Consider the following 17,877-nt stretch of genomic DNA (forward strand, 5'->3'; position numbering starts at 1 on the left):
TTTGGTTATCTTCAGCGTTTTTCTGAGTTTCTTGCGTTTGTGCGCAGAGAGTTCTCCAAGGAAAGAGAAAAGGCCGTGGCGCGTGGTGAGCTGCAGAAAGCTCAGGAGAGCAAACAGATGGAGGAGGACATGATAGGATACATGGACTGGCTCATAGAGGCCGAGGATGTGGACGAAGAGGGAAACAAACGTCAGTTTGACACATTTATCAACTTACGTAAACCGAAACATCCACATTTGGCTTTAGATTTAGACTTAATCTGTAATCTGCTTGATTTCAAAGGCGCTGCGATCGCAAAGAAAAAGATGATGAAGAAGTTCGGCTGGTACAAACACAGCGAGGATGGTGGAGGTGTGTCAGCTGTTTTTCTGCCGTCTTTTATCATGTTTATTTTTACGTGACCTTCTCTAACAGCCGGCGCTTTCTCTCTCCCCGCGTTCAACAGAGTCAGACTCGGATGATGATATAGCATATCTCGACGATGACAGCGGCTTTTGTGCTTCTCTCATGTAAGACAACAGAGGAATATTGTTTTGAATCATCGCTGGCATGCAGTCATTTCATGATTCACGCTCATGTTTTCTTGTTTTTCTTTTCAGGGCAAAGATGATGGCCAATAGCTTCTGGTAAGACTTTGAATATCACTCTGTTCTTTGAGAGATAGTTTAGTTTACTGCTTCACTGTATCACTTATGCTTTTGTTTGCTCTTATAACCTACTTTAAAACCTTAAATGTCTCGAGCGTTACAAAGGCTCAAATATGTTTATTTCAATATTTTGGGACTTAACAAGGCCAATCCAAAAATACCATTTCTGCTTTTTTGTCCAGTGATCAGTTGTGCCAGCTCAATCACACATTCAGGAAGAACTGCCGCGTGGCCGTCAAGACCACCAACTTCTACTGGTTGGTGCTGCTGCTGGTGTTTCTCAACACGGTGGCCAGCGCCTCCGAGCATTACGGACAGCCAAAGTGGCTCACAGATATGCAAGGTAAGATTTTATTTTGCTCTCTGACTCAGGAGGAAGCACCACATGAAAACTAAAACTTCTTCTCTGTTTGCTCCCTCAGAGCGAGCCAACAAGATCCTGCTGCTGCTCTTCACTCTGGAGATGTTGATGAAGATGTACGCCTTCGGCCTGCAGATCTATTTCATGGCTCTGTTCAACCGCTTCGATTGCTTCGTGGTGTGCGGCGGCATCCTCGAGACACTGCTTGTAGAGTTAGAGGTCATCCCGCCCATCGGCATCTCCGTGCTGCGCTGCATCCGACTGCTCAGGATATTCAAGATGACTCGGTAACTGGCGTAAGAGTTTAGTGTGGAAACCTCTGAAAGAAAGAAAGGAGCTGCAGTTTATTCTTTGATTTTGTTGTTTCCAGGCACTGGGCTGCTTTGTCTGACCTTGTCAACTCTCTGCTCAACTCCATGAAAGCTATCTGCTCCCTTCTGCTCCTGCTCTTCCTCTTCCTCATCATCTTCGCCTTGCTGGGCATGCAGTTGTTTGGGGGCAAATTTAACTTTGACGACACTCAAATGAAGAGAAGCACCTTCGACTCCTTCCCTCAGGCTCTGCTCACTTGTTTCCAGGTGATCTCCTCTATATCTCACAGTGTTACTACCCTCTCTTACTATTTTATGCATTGTGATATTAATTACAGGTCTCTCTCTTTACAGATCCTCACCGGAGAGGACTGGAACGCTGTGATGTACGACGGCATTATGGCGTACGGAGGGCCGATCTTCCCCAACATGGTTGTGTGCATTTACTTTGTCATCCTCTTTGTCTGTGGTAACTGTATCCTTTTTCCAGCGTTGGTGCACTTGCTGCCTGATTCATACCGCAGTCGGAACATTAAATAGTCTTTAATTCCTAATGGAACAAATCGAAACTCCTTAATCTTATGATCAGACATTCTGCTCAATGTGTTCTTGGCTATCGCTGTGGACAACTTGGCAGGAGGCGGCGGCAAGAAGAAAGTCGAGTAAGTCTGATGTATGACCACAAGATGATAGCGAGCAGAGGACACATTTATAACTGTCTCGTCCTTTTATGTCCTTTTATTTGTCTTCCAGAGAGAAGAAGGAAGAGGAAGAAGAGTGGGATGACGACGAAGAGAAAGAGGATGAAGATGCAGGGGTAGAGAATCTTTTTTAATCTTTTTTTTTTTTTCATATAAACAGCAACAGCTGATCTTTTGTCTCCTGTGTAGAACGACGATGATGACTGGCAGGAGAACGAGGAGCTGAGGGCCATCGAGGGACTGGAGGGTGAGTCTGATGCCCCGCAGGAGAAACTACAGATGTGCAAATTAAAAGATGTAAAGTCTGTTACGCCTCTCTTATTTGCCCTATATTTTTATTAAAGGTGTTGCTCCACTGAAGCCTGAGTTCTCAGGACCCAAAGAGAAGATCGTCCCAATCCCAGATGGAAGCTCCTTTTTCATTCTCGGAAAGAAAAACTGGTAATCTGCCAAATGAACGTCTATAATCTTTACCCTCCCTCTCATTTGTGTTCTCTGCTTCAACACTAAAACATTCCACTTTTCCTTCCCGTCCTCAGTTTGCGAGTTGCCTGCCACAACCTCATCCATCACCCCTACTTCACCAACTTCATTCTCATCTTCATCATCCTCAGTAGCATTTCCCTGGCTGCTGAGGATCCAATCAAATCCCACTCGTTCAGGAACATAGTAAGGCCGACATCACATCAGAGCCTCATCAATACCATCAGTACCATCTGCTCATCATTACCAGCGTGATGAACAAGATTAAACACTGACACTAATGTCTCACCTCCTCAGGTGCTCGGTTATGCTGATTATGTCTTCACGTCGGTTTTCACAGTGGAGATCGTGCTAAAGGTAACAGCTGCAGTGCGGCACATTGCTATAACTTCTTCAGTGTTAGATTGAATAATTTCTAACCTTGTTTCTTCACTTTCACTCGCTGTCTAGATGACAGTCTACGGAGCTTTCCTCCACACCGGCTCCTTCTGCAGAAATGCTTTCAACCTTCTTGACCTGCTGGTCGTCAGCGTGTCGCTCACGTCTTTCTTTTTACAGTGAGTACACGCCGGTCTAACACAAACAGCACGCTGAGGTTCTCCTCTGACAGAAAAAATCAATACGGGTCTCTGTTGAGTAGCTGTAATGTGTGGAAGCAGTGATGTCTCATTAAAGTGTCGAGGTTTGACGGTGACACTTTCTTCAGTGTTGAGTCAAAAGATCTTTTTCTCCCCATTGTTTAAGTACACTCTCTGTTTCTGCAGTATGTTTTTATCATTTTTTTGTCTCGACTCTTAAATTTTCAGTTCAAGTGCGATCTCTGTGGTCAAGATTCTGCGAGTGCTGCGAGTGCTCAGGCCTCTTCGAGCCATCAACAGAGCCAAGGGACTAAAGGTGAACTGTTATTTTGTTATACACAGACTGGTGTGTCAGTGTAGGTCAATGGTTCCCAACCTTTTCCCCTGTTTTCTATCACTCATAACCCCTCATATTGTATTAATGTATTAATGTTTCATATCATATTCAATGCAAAACAATAACAGCATTGAAAAACTGATAACCTGTACAATGAACACAATATCTGCAGGAAGTTTGTGTAAATCGAGCTGCATTTCCTCTGAATACTGGATCAGAGATGATATTTTTAGGAGCTATTTATACAATTATGTTCTGTTTGTACTATCTATTTTTATTTTTTATTTTTTTCAACATCATCCTGAACAGGCTTATTTTTTGATACATTCTTTCTAGGTTTTCTCTTCCTGACATTTTGCCATTGTTCTACTCGCTCTACTTTAGACTGACGGCCCAGTTTTTTAAGTGTACATCATAAATAATGATCCAAACTTTAAAAATAACTTAATTTCATTCAGCTTCCTTCCCAGAAAGGAATGAAAATGCTGACATACATATCAACTTTTTCAAGTTTTCAAGTTTTCTTACACCCCTTAAAAATCAAGAAGGCTTCACAGTCCCCCCCATGTAGCTTTGGCGACCCCTAGTGGAAATCAGGTTGTGAATCAGTGCCTCAGATGACACTTCGCCACGTTTTATCTACCACAGGGGCATCCAAGAGGGCACTTGTGTTCCTATGTGACACTAACACATTGTTTGCATGTTCACAGAACGTGGTGCAGTGCGTGTTCGTGGCGATCCGAACCATCGGCAACATCTTAATCGTCACAACACTCCTTCAGTTCATGTTTGCCTGTATAGGAGTGCAGCTGTTCAAGGTACATGAGTGATTACTACACTCAGGTGTTATTAGATACACCTGTACAGTCTAATAGACTCCAGTCCAACTGTTCTGCCATAAAACCATCTGCTTTTATGATGCCTCAGTTTTTGTTCACACTGTCAGTGTTACATTATATGTGTTTTAGTAACACCTCTTAATATAACAGTTTGGTACAACACCAGCTTTAATTTTCCTGTGTTTAATGTTACAGGGCAGATTTTACAGCTGCACAGACGAAGCCAAACACACTCCCGACGAGTGCAAGTCAGTTTCTCGTCTTTATTCCTCTGCACGACATACAGCGCTCTCTTAACGTGCCCTCATGTGTCATAAAATGTGTGTGTGTGTGTGTACATGTTTTCATTTTAGGGGATCGTTTGTGGTCTATAAAGACGGAGACATGAACCACCCGATGGTGAAAGAGAGGATTTGGGAGAACAGTGATTTCAACTTTGACAATGTGCTGATGGGAATGCTGGCTTTGTTCACGGTGTCAACGTTTGAAGGCTGGCCGCAGTGAGTTGGGACTTAAGATCGTTTTCAATGTTTATTTCTATATTGTCAACAAATATCATTAAAAGAAAACAAGACAAGAATTCAAGCAGGGTAACCAGGAACACCAGGAATAGGACCAAAACGCAGACTACAGAGGCAAAACTGGTGCAGAGCAAAAGTGAATGTAGAAAAGTCCTTTTATAAACTCCCTAAAAGAGTTTTACACCGTTTTACATTACAAAATCAGGAGTGAATAATCAATTTTTAGGACTATTTTTAGCTGTACATTAATATCTGGTGTTCTAGTGGTTGTGTATGTTGGATTGACTGAAAATAAACGACAGTATGAGCTATATCTGGTTAGTTGGATCAACTAATTGTTGGTTTTGGTCAAGTGGCAACCTCTGTGATAAATAAACACAGAAGTGCCAAAAGTTGCAGTTGCCAAAAGCCCCCATGTTGAAATTTCTGTAACAGTAACAATAAGAAAAAACAGAATGTTGTCATGCTTATCCCTTAAACTTTATATTATTTATATTATTTAAATCGACGTTTGACTCACTGTTGTGTTTTTCCGTATCAAGGCTTCTTTACCGGGCCATCGATGCCAACGCCATAAACCGAGGGCCCATTTACAACTACCGAGTGGAAATCTCCATCTTCTTCATCATCTACATCATCATCATCGCCTTCTTCATGATGAACATATTCGTGGGTTTCGTCATCATCACGTTTCGAGAGCAAGGAGAGGCGGAGTTCAAGAACTGTGAACTCAACAAAAATCAAGTTAGTTTAATGTAAAATAATTATGTGTTATAATTTAATTACATTTTTTTCATAGAGAATCATTTTAATTTTCTTCTTCTGTCACAGCGTCAGTGTGTTTACTACGCTCTGAAAGCTCAACCTATAAAGATTTACATCCCTAAAAACCCGTCCCAGCTCAAATTCTGGAGAATCATCAACTCGAGTCAGTTTGAATACGTCATGTTTGTGCTGATTCTGGGAAACACGCTCACTCTGGCTGTTCAGGTAACATTTCACACGACTCATTCGTAAAATACAGAAACATCTATCTGTTCCAGTGTTGTGACGTTTCACGTTGTCGTTTCTCTTTCAGCATTACGAGCAGTCCAAACTCTTCACCTCCATCATGGACATCCTCAACATGATCTTCACTGTGGTTTTCACCATAGAGATGATTATCAAGTTACTGGCTCTGAGGGCTCATGTGAAGTTTCACCCTTTTTTTAAAAAATCACACTCACGATGATCGTCAACACCGTTTTTTTTCACCCTCACTTTGCGTTTTCTTTGCTTTGCAGCATTATTTCATCGATCCGTGGAATTCATTCGATGCTTTGATTGTCGTGGGGAGCGTGTTGGATATCGCAGTCTCTGAGTTTAGTGTAAGTTTGTATGTATTTATGAAAAAAAATGAAGAGAACAGATAAAAGCTCATGCTCTAATCTCAACTGCTGTGAAATAAACCTTAAGTTTAAAAGGTTTACTGAGGAAAATGGAAACTTACAAGATCCATTCGTTACCTTTTTGACTCTAATGTAGAACTATCAGTCAGGATGTCTTATGGATCATCTCAAAAAAATTGAAACAAGCGACATTTACTTACAGAATTAACTTTACAACACAGAACAAACAGTGGTATTACTTCTAGATAATCCAGGTTTCTTTGTAACTGTCATCAGGCTTGTAGCCTACATTAGAGACACTTAGGTTGGTGTGTATTTTATAGACTGATTCCAGTAATTTTAGAATAAAAGTATAAGTATTTGATTATTGTTTTACTTTTCCGATAAAAAAAAAGTCTGCATTTCCTCAGCAGAACTGTGGAAACATCTTTAAAACAATATTACATAAAATATAATGAGTAAATGTATAATAACATTGTTTGAAATGGTAGCTGTTTTACTCTAAACATTTAAACTTTTGTACCTCTGATGTTTTTTTTAATAATGGTATCTCCTTTGTTTGATTTCCTGAATTATGGATGCAGGGGGGAGGTGGTCACGGCGAGGTGAGTGCTGAACACAACAACTCCAAATGTGTCTTTTGGATTTATATGTCCAGATTTTTAAGCATTGAAACACTTTTTTTTTTTTAAACCTGTTTTTGTCTCATTTGTTTCAGGGTGGTGGAAAAGGAGAGAGTGGAAAAGTGTCTATCACATTTTTCCGTTTGTTCCGAGTGTTGAGGTTGGTTAAACTGCTCAGCAAAGGAGAAGGCATTCGAACCCTCCTCTGGACTTTTGTCAAGTCACTCCAGGTCAGTGCAACACAGAGCATTCAATCACAGTATGTTCATTAATGAACTTATCTTATGTAACGGTGCTCTTGACTTTATTCTGCTCAGGCTCTGCCTTATGTCGGTCTGCTCATCGCGATGATCTTTTTCATCTATGCTGTGATCGGCATGCAGGTGAGCGTCTCTTACAAACCAAGGTTTCTTTTTAACCAACTAAATATAATCAATTAACTAATTTAATATTTAACAAAACAGTATAGACCATACAAAACAGTCTATACCACACTTTACTATGTTTTATCAGCCATATTGACCCTATCATTACAGCTTGCCTTGTTTGATTCTCATCCTGTCTCCACGTCTAACTCGACACATTATACTAACACAAATCTTTATGGCACATATACTTTGCACAGTTGCACATTTCCTGGTCAATGTTTTGCACATTTGATCCTCTTTATTTTAAAAAACTGTGCAGCTATTTTAATTTTAACCGTCCAGACCCCGTCTCCTCGGAGCGCCCATCATTTTAGAATCACTCCCAGTGTCATCAAAACACAGAAAATAGTCCTGAGCTTTGTATTGTTGATAGTTTAAGTTGTCATCAATAACCAGAACCAGAAATATAAACCATTACATCGATATCTATATTTTTAATCGTGGATTTCCACTGTTAATCTAAAAAATGGCTCAGCCAACAAAGCGTCCCCACGTTTACAGTCTTATTGTAGATAACCCACCCTCATGCAGGGTGCAAAGAGACAAAGACATTACAAGTTCAAGTGTGTTGCTCACATCACATCACGTGATCACCATCAGTAAACAGAGGGACATACCCGGCTGTCACTGCCCAGAAGGAGGTCGTTTTCCAGGGGGGTCAGTTCACAGAAAAGTCAGCAGAAGGGAGGACTGACCTGACTGGACTGGACTGTTGTTTGTCCTTTCAGAAACTTGGTTTAAAAAGCTACAAATGCCACATGATTGGTACCAAATTAAAGAGAAAATTTCACATTTGAGCTCTCAGTAGATTTCTTCTGGTGTCGAGGGTTTAACAGATCTATTTTACATATTTTAAATGTCTTCTTAATGTTTAATATTCTCGGGTTGCTCCACTAGTTTCTCTCAATATGTTTATTGTGACTGTTAAGCAGCAAATTACCACCAAACTCCTTGTATGTAAACATCTACTTGGCAATAAAAGTGCACTATTTTTTCCCCCCTCTCAGACATTCGGGAAAGTAGCTGTTGATGAAAACACACATATCAACAGAAACTGCAACTTCCAGACTTTCTTCATGGCCGTCCTGGTGCTCTTCAGGTGAGCCAGAATGAGACAGATGTTGAGTGTTTAAAAGATCTCAGTGTGTAAGAAAGGGTCAACTGAAAATGTTTCCCTCTCTCTGTCTGTGAACTTGTAGGTGTGCCACTGGAGAGCAGTGGCAGGAGATTATGTTAGCAGCTCTGCCCGGCAGACGCTGTGACCCAGAAGCCGACACTGAGCCCGGTGAAGAGTACACCTGCGGTAGCAACTTGTCCTACATCTACTTCATCAGCTTCTTCATGCTCTGTGCTTACCTGGTGAGGGAAGCTGAGGAGGATTAAGAATAATTTTTGTCTTTAAATCACTCAGTGCTCGGATCATCTGTAGTAAAACACTTTCCTTTCTTTGAAGCAACTTAATACGGCCTCCTGACTTCAAATTAAATTTAGAAGTAATTAATTCAGACTTCTTTTACAGACTGTCAGGTCAAGTGGGATCAAAGTCAGATGGAAGTAGCGAGGATAGTATTACAGCAGCTTGAAAAGCTAACACCGCCTTCTCCAATTCCCACCTCCTACATCCGAAGATTTTCTTTATCCGGGGAGCAAAATCCTGATTTTTAAAAAGGGTCCAAATGTTTTGGTAACATTTCTATTACCTCTAGTGCTATTTTAAGACATTAAACTAGTGAAATGAACTTTAAACCGGGAGACTGTGTGAGAGCAGAATGGAGGTCTGATCTGAAGTTTAGTAAACGAAACTTGACACTCATAATCTTTTTAAGCTGTTGCTGATCTTGTTGTGAGAAATTCAGCAAATTACAGTATTGCCTGTTAGAGATTACCTGCTGTAAACCCGCATCAATGCCATCTAGTGAGAGTGTAATTCTATACGGCACCCGCGGGGCGTAGATTCACTTATAAGTATAAACCGGTTCCACCACGTTCCGACACTGAAATGCCACCTCTCCACCTAAACAGAGACCAAAAATCCAAACCTGTGCAATAATATCTTATTTAGAAAAGCCCCCTCTCCCTCCTTGTTTCCTTACACACAGATTTACAACCAGGTTCATGTTCGTGTCTTACATTCCTTCTATGGTTTCTTCTCTCGTGGACAGCCTGTGTGTGGTCCTCGACCTTTAGCAGAAACTCACCCAGACCCTCCTGACTGCTAAAATAGACCCGGACCCCCTTTTTGCCCTGTTGGGTTTTTGTGAAATTCGCAGAACTGGATAGCTTGACATGCTTATATGTCAGACCACTCACGTGTATTTAGAAGCAAACTGCTTCACATGAATGAAAAATGTTGTCTTATATGAATAAATTCACATTTTTCAATGATTGCATGTAGATAAATTATCAGATGTTTTTGTTTTGTTCGTCACATGTCATGTTTGTGTCCTTCTCTCTGTCAGATCATTAACTTATTCATCGCTGTCATCATGGACAACTTTGAATACCTGACAAGAGACTGGACTGTGCTCGGTACTCACCACCTGGACGAGTTTAAGCGAGTTTGGTCAGACTACGATCCGGAGGCGACGTAAGACTCATTCCTCTTTAACCCTCGGCTACTTTTTTCCTCATTATGTGTCATTGAATCTGTTTTGTGTTCTTCCTTGCCTCTCACAGTGGTCGTATAAAGCACATCGATGTTGTCACCATGCTGCGCAGGATTCAGCCACCTCTTGGTTTTGGAAAACTGTGTCCTCATCGTGTGGCTTGCAAGGTAAGTCAACACAAATTCACAGCCGCACACTTGATGCTCGAAACACGTGGAGATAGATAGATCTCACTCCTTCTTGTCCTCTCAGAGACTGGTTGCTATGAACGTCCCACTGCACGGGGACGGGACAGTCACCTTCAACGCTACTCTGTTCGCTCTGGTGCGAACCTCGCTGAAGATCAAGACTGAAGGTTCGATCTCAGACACTTAGACACACATATGAGACCAGAGCTCTCTCTGTGCTGTTAGGGTGCTGCTTACCTTAACGCATTTGTTGCTTTTGTCCCCCTCAGGCCCCATCGACCAGCAGAATGAAGAGCTGAAGGTGATCATCAAGAAGCTCTGGAAACGTACCAAGCCCAAGCTCATTGATGAAGTCATTCCTCCTCCTAGAGGTAAACCAAACTTTTGAGACTTGTAAAAGTAACATGCCTGCACTGGAAAGTATACTGGGCTACTCATTATCCATCAGTTTTCTCCTGGCCCTCCACATTTTCATCACTAACTGCATTATTTTTATCCTTCTCAGGTGATGAGGTGACTTGTGGGAAGTTTTATGCCAGCTTCCTGATTCAGGACTATTTCAAAAAGTTCCGCAAGAGAAAGGAGCGGGAGAGGAAATCCAAAAAGAAGGACAGGGCAGCATTTCTACAGGTGACGTATATTGTGTTTTTCCCCCTCCAGAAGTTTTACGACATTTAAAATTCCTCATGAATCATAATTTATGTTGGTTTTTCAAATACTACAAATACCTTTTTACAAATCTGCTCTCTCTGAACTGGAGGTTTAAGGTCTTCACATCACATTTGTTTAGTCACATGCTGGACTATGATAGACTTCCAAATGCCATTTAAATTGTGTCACAATATCATGTGAATATGTATATGTTAAGTTAGATTTAAAGTAAGTACAGTGTACAAAGGCTCAGTGCTTGTCATCACCCTCTCTCCCACGATTTTCTTGTCACTATTAAATCAAAGCCCCAAAAAATAACCTTTAATTTGAGCACGGAGAAACTGTCTGTCACATTTAGTTCGAGGAGTGGATCCAAATGCTGACATGAAAGTAAAAGAAAGAGAACCTGTAATAACTTACTTCAAAGGCTGGTAAACATAAAGCAAAAAGGCAGCCAGGAAGTCCAGGCAAGAACTCTATCCATCCAAGATGAATACAAAAAAACAAGAAGTCCATAAAAACAAAAATCCAGAGCAGGAACAAGAAGACAGAACGGACAAACACAGTATGACTTGACAAAGAAAATCAAAGATTAAATACACGAGAAGGGCACGTTGACAAGGCCCAGATGAAAACTAAGCAGGAAGTAACACAAGACACAGAGAGGGGAGAGTTACAAAATAAAACAGGAAACACTAAACAAGACATTTACAACCATGACACTTTTTTACCGGACGAATGTGAAAACATACTTCTGGAGTCAAAGTCAGTTTTTAAGTGGTGTGGATGTTAATTTTCTAGTTGCTTTATATATATTTGCTTATTATGAACACCTGAATTCTGTGTTAATGTTTATACTTGTGTGTTTTCAGCAAGGGCTGCGGACGCTGCAAGACCTGGCTCCAGAGATGCGTCTGGCCATGGCCTGCGACATGGAAGAAGAGGAAGCTGCGGAGGGAGAGATGGCAGGTGATGAGATATTTTACAGCGAGCGTGGGACCTCAGCGACCACCACGCCCGCCAGCACGCCGCTGCCACAAATAGACAAGCTGGTGGAGCACACAACTACAGTGTTCATAGAAGCTGAGCCCAAGGTCGCCAACGGGGGTGTGATCACAGAGCAGGTGACGGGCCTGCAGGAGCACGAGAGGCCACAATCAGAGCTGGCAGGCGTCAGCATTATAACAGAGCAGCCTGTGAGGTCTCGACCGCCGCCCATCAGGTGTGTTTATTGCATTTTTATAAATGCACACATCTGTATTGTTTTTTTTTTTAGAAAGTCAAAATGAGTTTCCTGTTCCTTCCCATTCAGGGCTGATGCCATCATCGAGGCGCCTCTTCCTCCTCCTTCTCCTTCTCCTCTTCCTCCTCCTTCTTCTTCTCCTCTTCCTCCTCCACCAGAGGTACCAGCTGAAGGAGAATATGTGTTTGAAGAACCAGCTGCGCCGGCTACTACCGGAGTAGCCGAGCAGGTTTATAGCTGCGAAGGTGATGCTACAACTCTGGCATCGGTAGAAAGGTAAGGAACATGCGAGACACATGTAACAAATATCAGAAACATTATTGTTTTGGTTTGTGCATGAACACTATCACAGACACACAGGTAAGGCCAAACATATAAGTTTTGTATTGCAATAAAGAAAACAAAAATAAAAGAGTTTAATCAAAGAGTTTGTAGCGCACTCTGTGTTCACTGTCCAAGGAACTACATACATGAAAAAACTGAGCCATAAGAGGTCACAAGAAATAATTAATAACAATTTTAAGTTCCTAATTTTAGATAAAGAATCTCATTTAGAATAATAAATCGATATTAGAGTACAACATAAAGATAGTTTTAGTCAAATCTGTGCTCATCTAATTCATACAAGCATCAGGTTTATCAGGTTTAAAGGTCCGGTATGTAACATTTTATTTACAGAATATGATATGATGAATAATGTGCACAGGATGTGGATGGATGTAGATACAGCCTTTCACATTCCTTTAATACATCGCATACACAATTAACCCCGACAGTATACAAACAGTATATATGTATTAAATTGATAAATAAAGGAATAATCAATGAGCTGTCCCTTCTTTTTCCAGTCCCCCTGGCTCCAGCTTCAACTCTTAACTCTTGGTATTGATCTTATAGGTACGTGTATCCAGAAGCTGTCTCTCCTGCACCAACTGAGACAGGCTACAACGTGCAGAGCCTGGAAAGAGCCAGCAGCATCGGGGAGATGCCTTATGATACGCAAGATACCGGTGGCTATGTAAGCAACGTTTATGACCCCAACGTGAACGCAGGGAGCGTCGCTGCAAGCCCCACTCCCAACGGCACTAATGAATATAATGGGAACGGATACTCAAGCTACAATGAAAACGGCAGCATCATCAGCAACAATGGTTATGGAAGTACATACAATGGAAACGGCAGTACTGTCAGTGGTTACAACGGGAACGGCTACGATGGGAACGGATACAATGGGAACGGATACAACGGGAATGGATACAATGGAAGTGAAAATGGTGTCAGGAGACGAGTACTTCCTTCCTTACCAAGAGGTGAGAATTATATTTTTGTTTTGTTTGTTTTTTTGTTTCTTTTTACTCTGCCTTTATTAGAGGAGGATGTTGGTACCTTAATTCTGAGGTTTGTTATTTTAAAATTGCAGTGTGTCTGATTTTAGGGGGCTCTTTTTACAGAATATGGCAAAAAATTTACTTTAGAATGAGACTTTCATATCTACAGACACTGCAGGTCCTCTCACATGCTGAACCACCATGTTTCTACAGTAGCCCAGAACAGACAAAACAAACACTGACTCCTGACTGAGAACCTTTTGTTAAACTCTACACACTGGTAATTAACCAACTTATCAGACCTGCAACTGTTGACCAACACTGTATTCTCTTGTCTTGATTATAGTAAACTAAATGTCTTATATATAGTATTATAGTTATCTATCTATCTATCTATCTATCTATCTATCTATCTATCTATATATTGCAAACAAACATGATGTTTTATAGTCCAAACAATTCATCAATTTTAATCAATAATGAAAAAAATCATTAGTTGCAACCTCATATACTGTGGTCCTGATTCCTGCCAGTTGTATGCAGTGCTACAATATTAGATATAGCCTATTTTATGCCAATATCCTCATTGTCAAGGTGTTTGTTAAATGATCTGAAACCATCAGTCTGCTACTAGTTAATTCAAAACAGACGGTTGTTTTGGCTGGATTGTAGTCATAGACTTTTATTACTAATAATTAAAGCTGTATTACCAACCAGGTGAAGCAGGTAAAACTTTCATGAAACAGACTTTCATGTGTGTGTCAGCTGTTTTACAGTTGTTGGATTAACTGCTTATTTGCAGTATCAACCATACATTTTTCATTTATTGCTGAACGCTTTGGTTCCAGGACTCGGTTACTGTCGGCCGTAACCACGCCAAAAAAACAACAACAACAACATCACAGTCCCGGTCTCACACATCAGCCTCGCTCGTGCGCCGTACTTCATACACCTGACGCACCCAGGCGCGCACTCTCTCACCTGCTCCCTCGCTCTCACATTCATTCAGACACATTCACAGACCATGGGAAATCACAGAACTCTACCATGAACATTGTAACACTGTAACACTAGAAGTTGTGCCTTAATAAATATTTGAAATAATATAAACAACAGTACTTGTACTTTTACTTTCAGTACTTGAGTAGCATTTTTTTTAACATACTTCTACTTGCAATACTTAAGTACAAAACATTTTGAATACTTTAGTACTTTCACTTAAGTATGGTGTTCAAAGAACACTTCTACTTCTACTCAAGTCAGTTTTTTGATGTAGCACTTGTACTTCTACTCCACTCCTTTACTCCAGTACTTACATCTCTGGTAAGAGTGCCTCCACACCCCGTTTTAATGTGAAAATCACATATTTAGTTTGGCATGGTGCATAAATTTGTCCATGACTGTTTCTAAATTTACATTTTTGCCATAAGGCCTCCTTACTTGGTAATCTCGCCATGCTACTGCTAAAGTCCTGCACATAGGGTTGTAGTCATTCATCCTGGCCAGTTTCCTAACACTTCCCTGCTTCTTGTTTCAGGTCGTGCACCTTCCTTTAACTTCCAGTGTCTGAGGCCACAGAGCAGTGTGGACAACCACCTCCCCATCCCAGGGGGCTACCGTGAGAGCGCATCCCCAAACAGAGGCCGTCTACAGGTAAAACTTTGGCACACACACTCTCAAAATGTTAGTGTTTACACACAGAGTGTTTCACCTGCTCTTGCTGTCTTGTGTCAGACCCATCACAGTCTGGACTCCCGGCCTAGCAGCGTGTCCTCGATGTCATCCGCCTCCTGGGTGAACACAGCTGGCACCACTCCTGGTCCAGTGATTGGCAAACCCGCAGGACGCAGGGGCAAGCTTATCTACACCCCTATGATGCTGGTGGACGAAACCACCGGCACCAGCCAACCACTGTGGAGCGACGGCTCGGCCAGCCTCCCTGCAGGAAGGCGTCCTGGGTGGTACCCCGGTCAGACGAGAAACTTCGGCAGCTTGAGGGTGCCACCGGTCAACCAGGGCTTCGTAGACAAAGGCAGTGCTGACAGTCTGGTGGAGTCGGTGAGTAATAATGGAGCAAACACCAGTATCTGAATCTTCTCGCAGTTTGGTTTCCCACCTATATCCACTGATGCCAGCTGTATTATAGGACAGGGCCGCAAGTTTTATCACAAAAGGATGAAATTTCTGTGACTTTGGAAGACTCTCATTTAATTTAGCTAACTCGATCTTTAGATTGTGACTCTGTAGAGCCTTCTACAGTATCTGTTGTGTCTATGAAATGAGACAGTCTTATCCTTTGACCTTAGGCTCCCATAATAATCAGAGGAATGACAGCTGCTCTGTATCTCAATGATAGGAGTCAGCGTCTCTCACAATCTAAGATAACACCTAACACTGTCCCTACAGTGACCTCGAGACATATTCTTGTCCCCTTACACGTGATTATTGTTTTTAGACAAACCGAGGCAGACAGATCAGCAGTAACAAGATCATATTGATTTTGAATGCTGCTATTGGCTGATTCAATTTGACTTTATATCAGTGCGCTACTGAGAGAAATTAAATGTTTAATATGTCCTCATTCTCCTGAGTGCGCTGTAAATCCATTTGCTTCTGCTTCTGCACTGGTTACGTTATGATAAAGAAATAAAATTGCTGCTCGCTTGTGACCAGAGGGAATATCAATTTGGCTAAGTGACTCTCTCAGCTGATAAAACTCTCTGTGGGTTTGACATGATGATAGGCACACAGTTTATGTTTGTATGATATAATCTCTCTCTTACATCATTGTTCTGCTTTTTTTTGTTGTTTTTTTTTTGCAGATCTTGATCTCCGAGGGTCTCGGCATCTACGCAAGGGACCCGAAGTTTGTGAGCTTTGCCAAGCGGGAGATCGCCGAAGCCTGTCACATGAGCATGGACGAGATCGAGAGCGCCGCCGCCGACCTGATAGTTCGCGGAGCCAGCCAGTCGATGTCTCGCTTTGAGGACGACCTGGCCGATGAGATGAACTGCGTGATTTCTTACTGAGATCAGCAGAACTGAGATAAACTTTGAGGTACGAAGTTTGGGGAGGAGAAAAAGAAAGAGGACCGGACAGTGCGCGTGCGTGTGTGTGTGTGTGTGTGTAAGAACGATGCTTTTATTTATGAATGCCAAAACACACACTGGTTTTAAGAGCACGTGTCAGTATGTGGCAGCACTGAAGGTTTGAACACTATGACTGCATGTCTTAGCATTATTGTGACTTTTTTTTTTGCATTGTATTCTCATTTTTTTACTGTACTTGAATTGTTGTCACTTTATACATCTGTATGTTCAGTTGCAATCATGGCAAATAAACACAACACACATGTATATATGAACATACTTACATACGATATTAAACTGCTAGATGAATAAAATATTCATACTTTGTTACACAAATAATGAAATCCGGTTGAAACCGTTGATTCGTGAGTGCTCTACGGCATTTAGAGAAATATTTAAATATACTGAATATTGAATATCCTCTAATATTAAATTATCTAAACTCATAGAAAGGATTTTTGGATTTTTGTGACTATAAATAAAGCATTATGTTTTCTCAAATATATGGCTTCAGGGTTTTTTTTTTGTGATAGTTTTTATTCTTGTGCAGTAATAACATGTCATTTCAAACAGAGTACTTTAGCTGAGAGGTCGTTTGGGGTGGGGGGGGTTTCACAGCAGTGCTGTGTGAAAAATAATTGATGTTGAAAACCGCAGCAAAATACAAAAGAGTGAATTATATAATCAGCCATTAATGGACCAGCAGATGGACAACATCTGGGTTTCATTTCCCCTTTTAGACAGAAAGAATCATGCAGAACAGTAACCCATGTGTGTCTGTTATTCACATATTTTTTATTATATATATATATGCTTTGACTCACAACTGAGTTTACGCTCGGTAGGATAGTCTGGTTTAACAACTCGCAGGCACACACGCTGCTATATTTTCATATATAGGGAAATTCTTCATCTTATCTGTGTATTTCTCAGTGTGACGGACAGTATTCACGCGACTTTTATGTTTTCTGTGTCAAATGTTTGTATAGAAAGCTATAAAACCCAAATATCTGATTTCTTTGAATGCTTTTAATTCCATCTTTAAAGACCTGGAGACACAATCTTTGGGGTTTTATGTTGGGCTGTCTTAAATTGTGCTGCTGCCTGTTTTGGTTAGGACAGGAAAAAGATATTTTTCAATCCCGATGGGACCTTTCCTGGTTAAATAAGTATTAATTTAATGTTTATTATATTTACTATTGAGTTTTTAGCTTGCAGTAGTGTTGAAGTGCACTATATTAAGAGGTGTTTTTAATATTAGGACCCTCTCATGCATGTAAATAGGGTGGTCGAAACTTTAGAAACACCTGCAAACAGGGGGCTGCAGAGGGAGGAAAGTCAACATTAATGTTTATGTCAAGTAAGTGTCCGTTACAGTGTAAAAAAAAAGTTCAAAAAGAGACACAGTTATAATCTTCTAATGCAAAATCTGATGAGGCAAAGAAAGGGCAAACAGACAAGCAGACTGAATAGCGCCTCTGTGTTTTTATACGTCTGTCCTGATGAGGCTCAGCTTCATGCACTGCCATGTGGTTTATTGTCTATTATGTTTTT

General features: G+C 41.1%; 1 protein-coding gene across 1 annotated transcript in view; it reads left to right on the forward strand.

Moving 5' to 3' along the window:
• The window catches only part of cacna1fa (calcium channel, voltage-dependent, L type, alpha 1F subunit a), a 20,710-nt gene extending 3,912 nt beyond the window's left edge, over nucleotides 1–16,798 (forward strand). The window contains exons 9-47 of the mRNA XM_027288432.1: nucleotides 48–190; nucleotides 284–352; nucleotides 447–510; nucleotides 601–627; nucleotides 831–991; nucleotides 1,071–1,296; nucleotides 1,380–1,587; nucleotides 1,675–1,795; nucleotides 1,910–1,982; nucleotides 2,074–2,137; nucleotides 2,211–2,268; nucleotides 2,366–2,462; nucleotides 2,561–2,690; nucleotides 2,802–2,861; nucleotides 2,955–3,061; nucleotides 3,311–3,398; nucleotides 4,130–4,237; nucleotides 4,454–4,506; nucleotides 4,612–4,758; nucleotides 5,322–5,523; nucleotides 5,611–5,769; nucleotides 5,858–5,968; nucleotides 6,063–6,146; nucleotides 6,752–6,772; nucleotides 6,886–7,020; nucleotides 7,108–7,173; nucleotides 8,226–8,317; nucleotides 8,418–8,577; nucleotides 9,678–9,805; nucleotides 9,895–9,991; nucleotides 10,077–10,179; nucleotides 10,282–10,383; nucleotides 10,518–10,642; nucleotides 11,536–11,885; nucleotides 11,976–12,182; nucleotides 12,804–13,216; nucleotides 14,772–14,887; nucleotides 14,969–15,292; nucleotides 16,057–16,798. Of these exons, the coding sequence (XP_027144233.1) occupies nucleotides 48–190; nucleotides 284–352; nucleotides 447–510; nucleotides 601–627; nucleotides 831–991; nucleotides 1,071–1,296; nucleotides 1,380–1,587; nucleotides 1,675–1,795; nucleotides 1,910–1,982; nucleotides 2,074–2,137; nucleotides 2,211–2,268; nucleotides 2,366–2,462; nucleotides 2,561–2,690; nucleotides 2,802–2,861; nucleotides 2,955–3,061; nucleotides 3,311–3,398; nucleotides 4,130–4,237; nucleotides 4,454–4,506; nucleotides 4,612–4,758; nucleotides 5,322–5,523; nucleotides 5,611–5,769; nucleotides 5,858–5,968; nucleotides 6,063–6,146; nucleotides 6,752–6,772; nucleotides 6,886–7,020; nucleotides 7,108–7,173; nucleotides 8,226–8,317; nucleotides 8,418–8,577; nucleotides 9,678–9,805; nucleotides 9,895–9,991; nucleotides 10,077–10,179; nucleotides 10,282–10,383; nucleotides 10,518–10,642; nucleotides 11,536–11,885; nucleotides 11,976–12,182; nucleotides 12,804–13,216; nucleotides 14,772–14,887; nucleotides 14,969–15,292; nucleotides 16,057–16,263 (5,206 nt within the window). The 3' untranslated portion in view covers nucleotides 16,264–16,798. The remainder of the gene's footprint in view (nucleotides 1–47; nucleotides 191–283; nucleotides 353–446; nucleotides 511–600; nucleotides 628–830; nucleotides 992–1,070; nucleotides 1,297–1,379; nucleotides 1,588–1,674; nucleotides 1,796–1,909; nucleotides 1,983–2,073; nucleotides 2,138–2,210; nucleotides 2,269–2,365; nucleotides 2,463–2,560; nucleotides 2,691–2,801; nucleotides 2,862–2,954; nucleotides 3,062–3,310; nucleotides 3,399–4,129; nucleotides 4,238–4,453; nucleotides 4,507–4,611; nucleotides 4,759–5,321; nucleotides 5,524–5,610; nucleotides 5,770–5,857; nucleotides 5,969–6,062; nucleotides 6,147–6,751; nucleotides 6,773–6,885; nucleotides 7,021–7,107; nucleotides 7,174–8,225; nucleotides 8,318–8,417; nucleotides 8,578–9,677; nucleotides 9,806–9,894; nucleotides 9,992–10,076; nucleotides 10,180–10,281; nucleotides 10,384–10,517; nucleotides 10,643–11,535; nucleotides 11,886–11,975; nucleotides 12,183–12,803; nucleotides 13,217–14,771; nucleotides 14,888–14,968; nucleotides 15,293–16,056) is intronic.
• The last annotated feature ends 1,079 nt before the right edge of the window (nucleotides 16,799–17,877 follow it).

The sequence above is a fragment of the Larimichthys crocea genome, chromosome XV (assembly GCF_000972845.2).
Source record: "Larimichthys crocea isolate SSNF chromosome XV, L_crocea_2.0, whole genome shotgun sequence".
Taxonomy (NCBI): Eukaryota; Metazoa; Chordata; class Actinopteri; family Sciaenidae; genus Larimichthys; species Larimichthys crocea.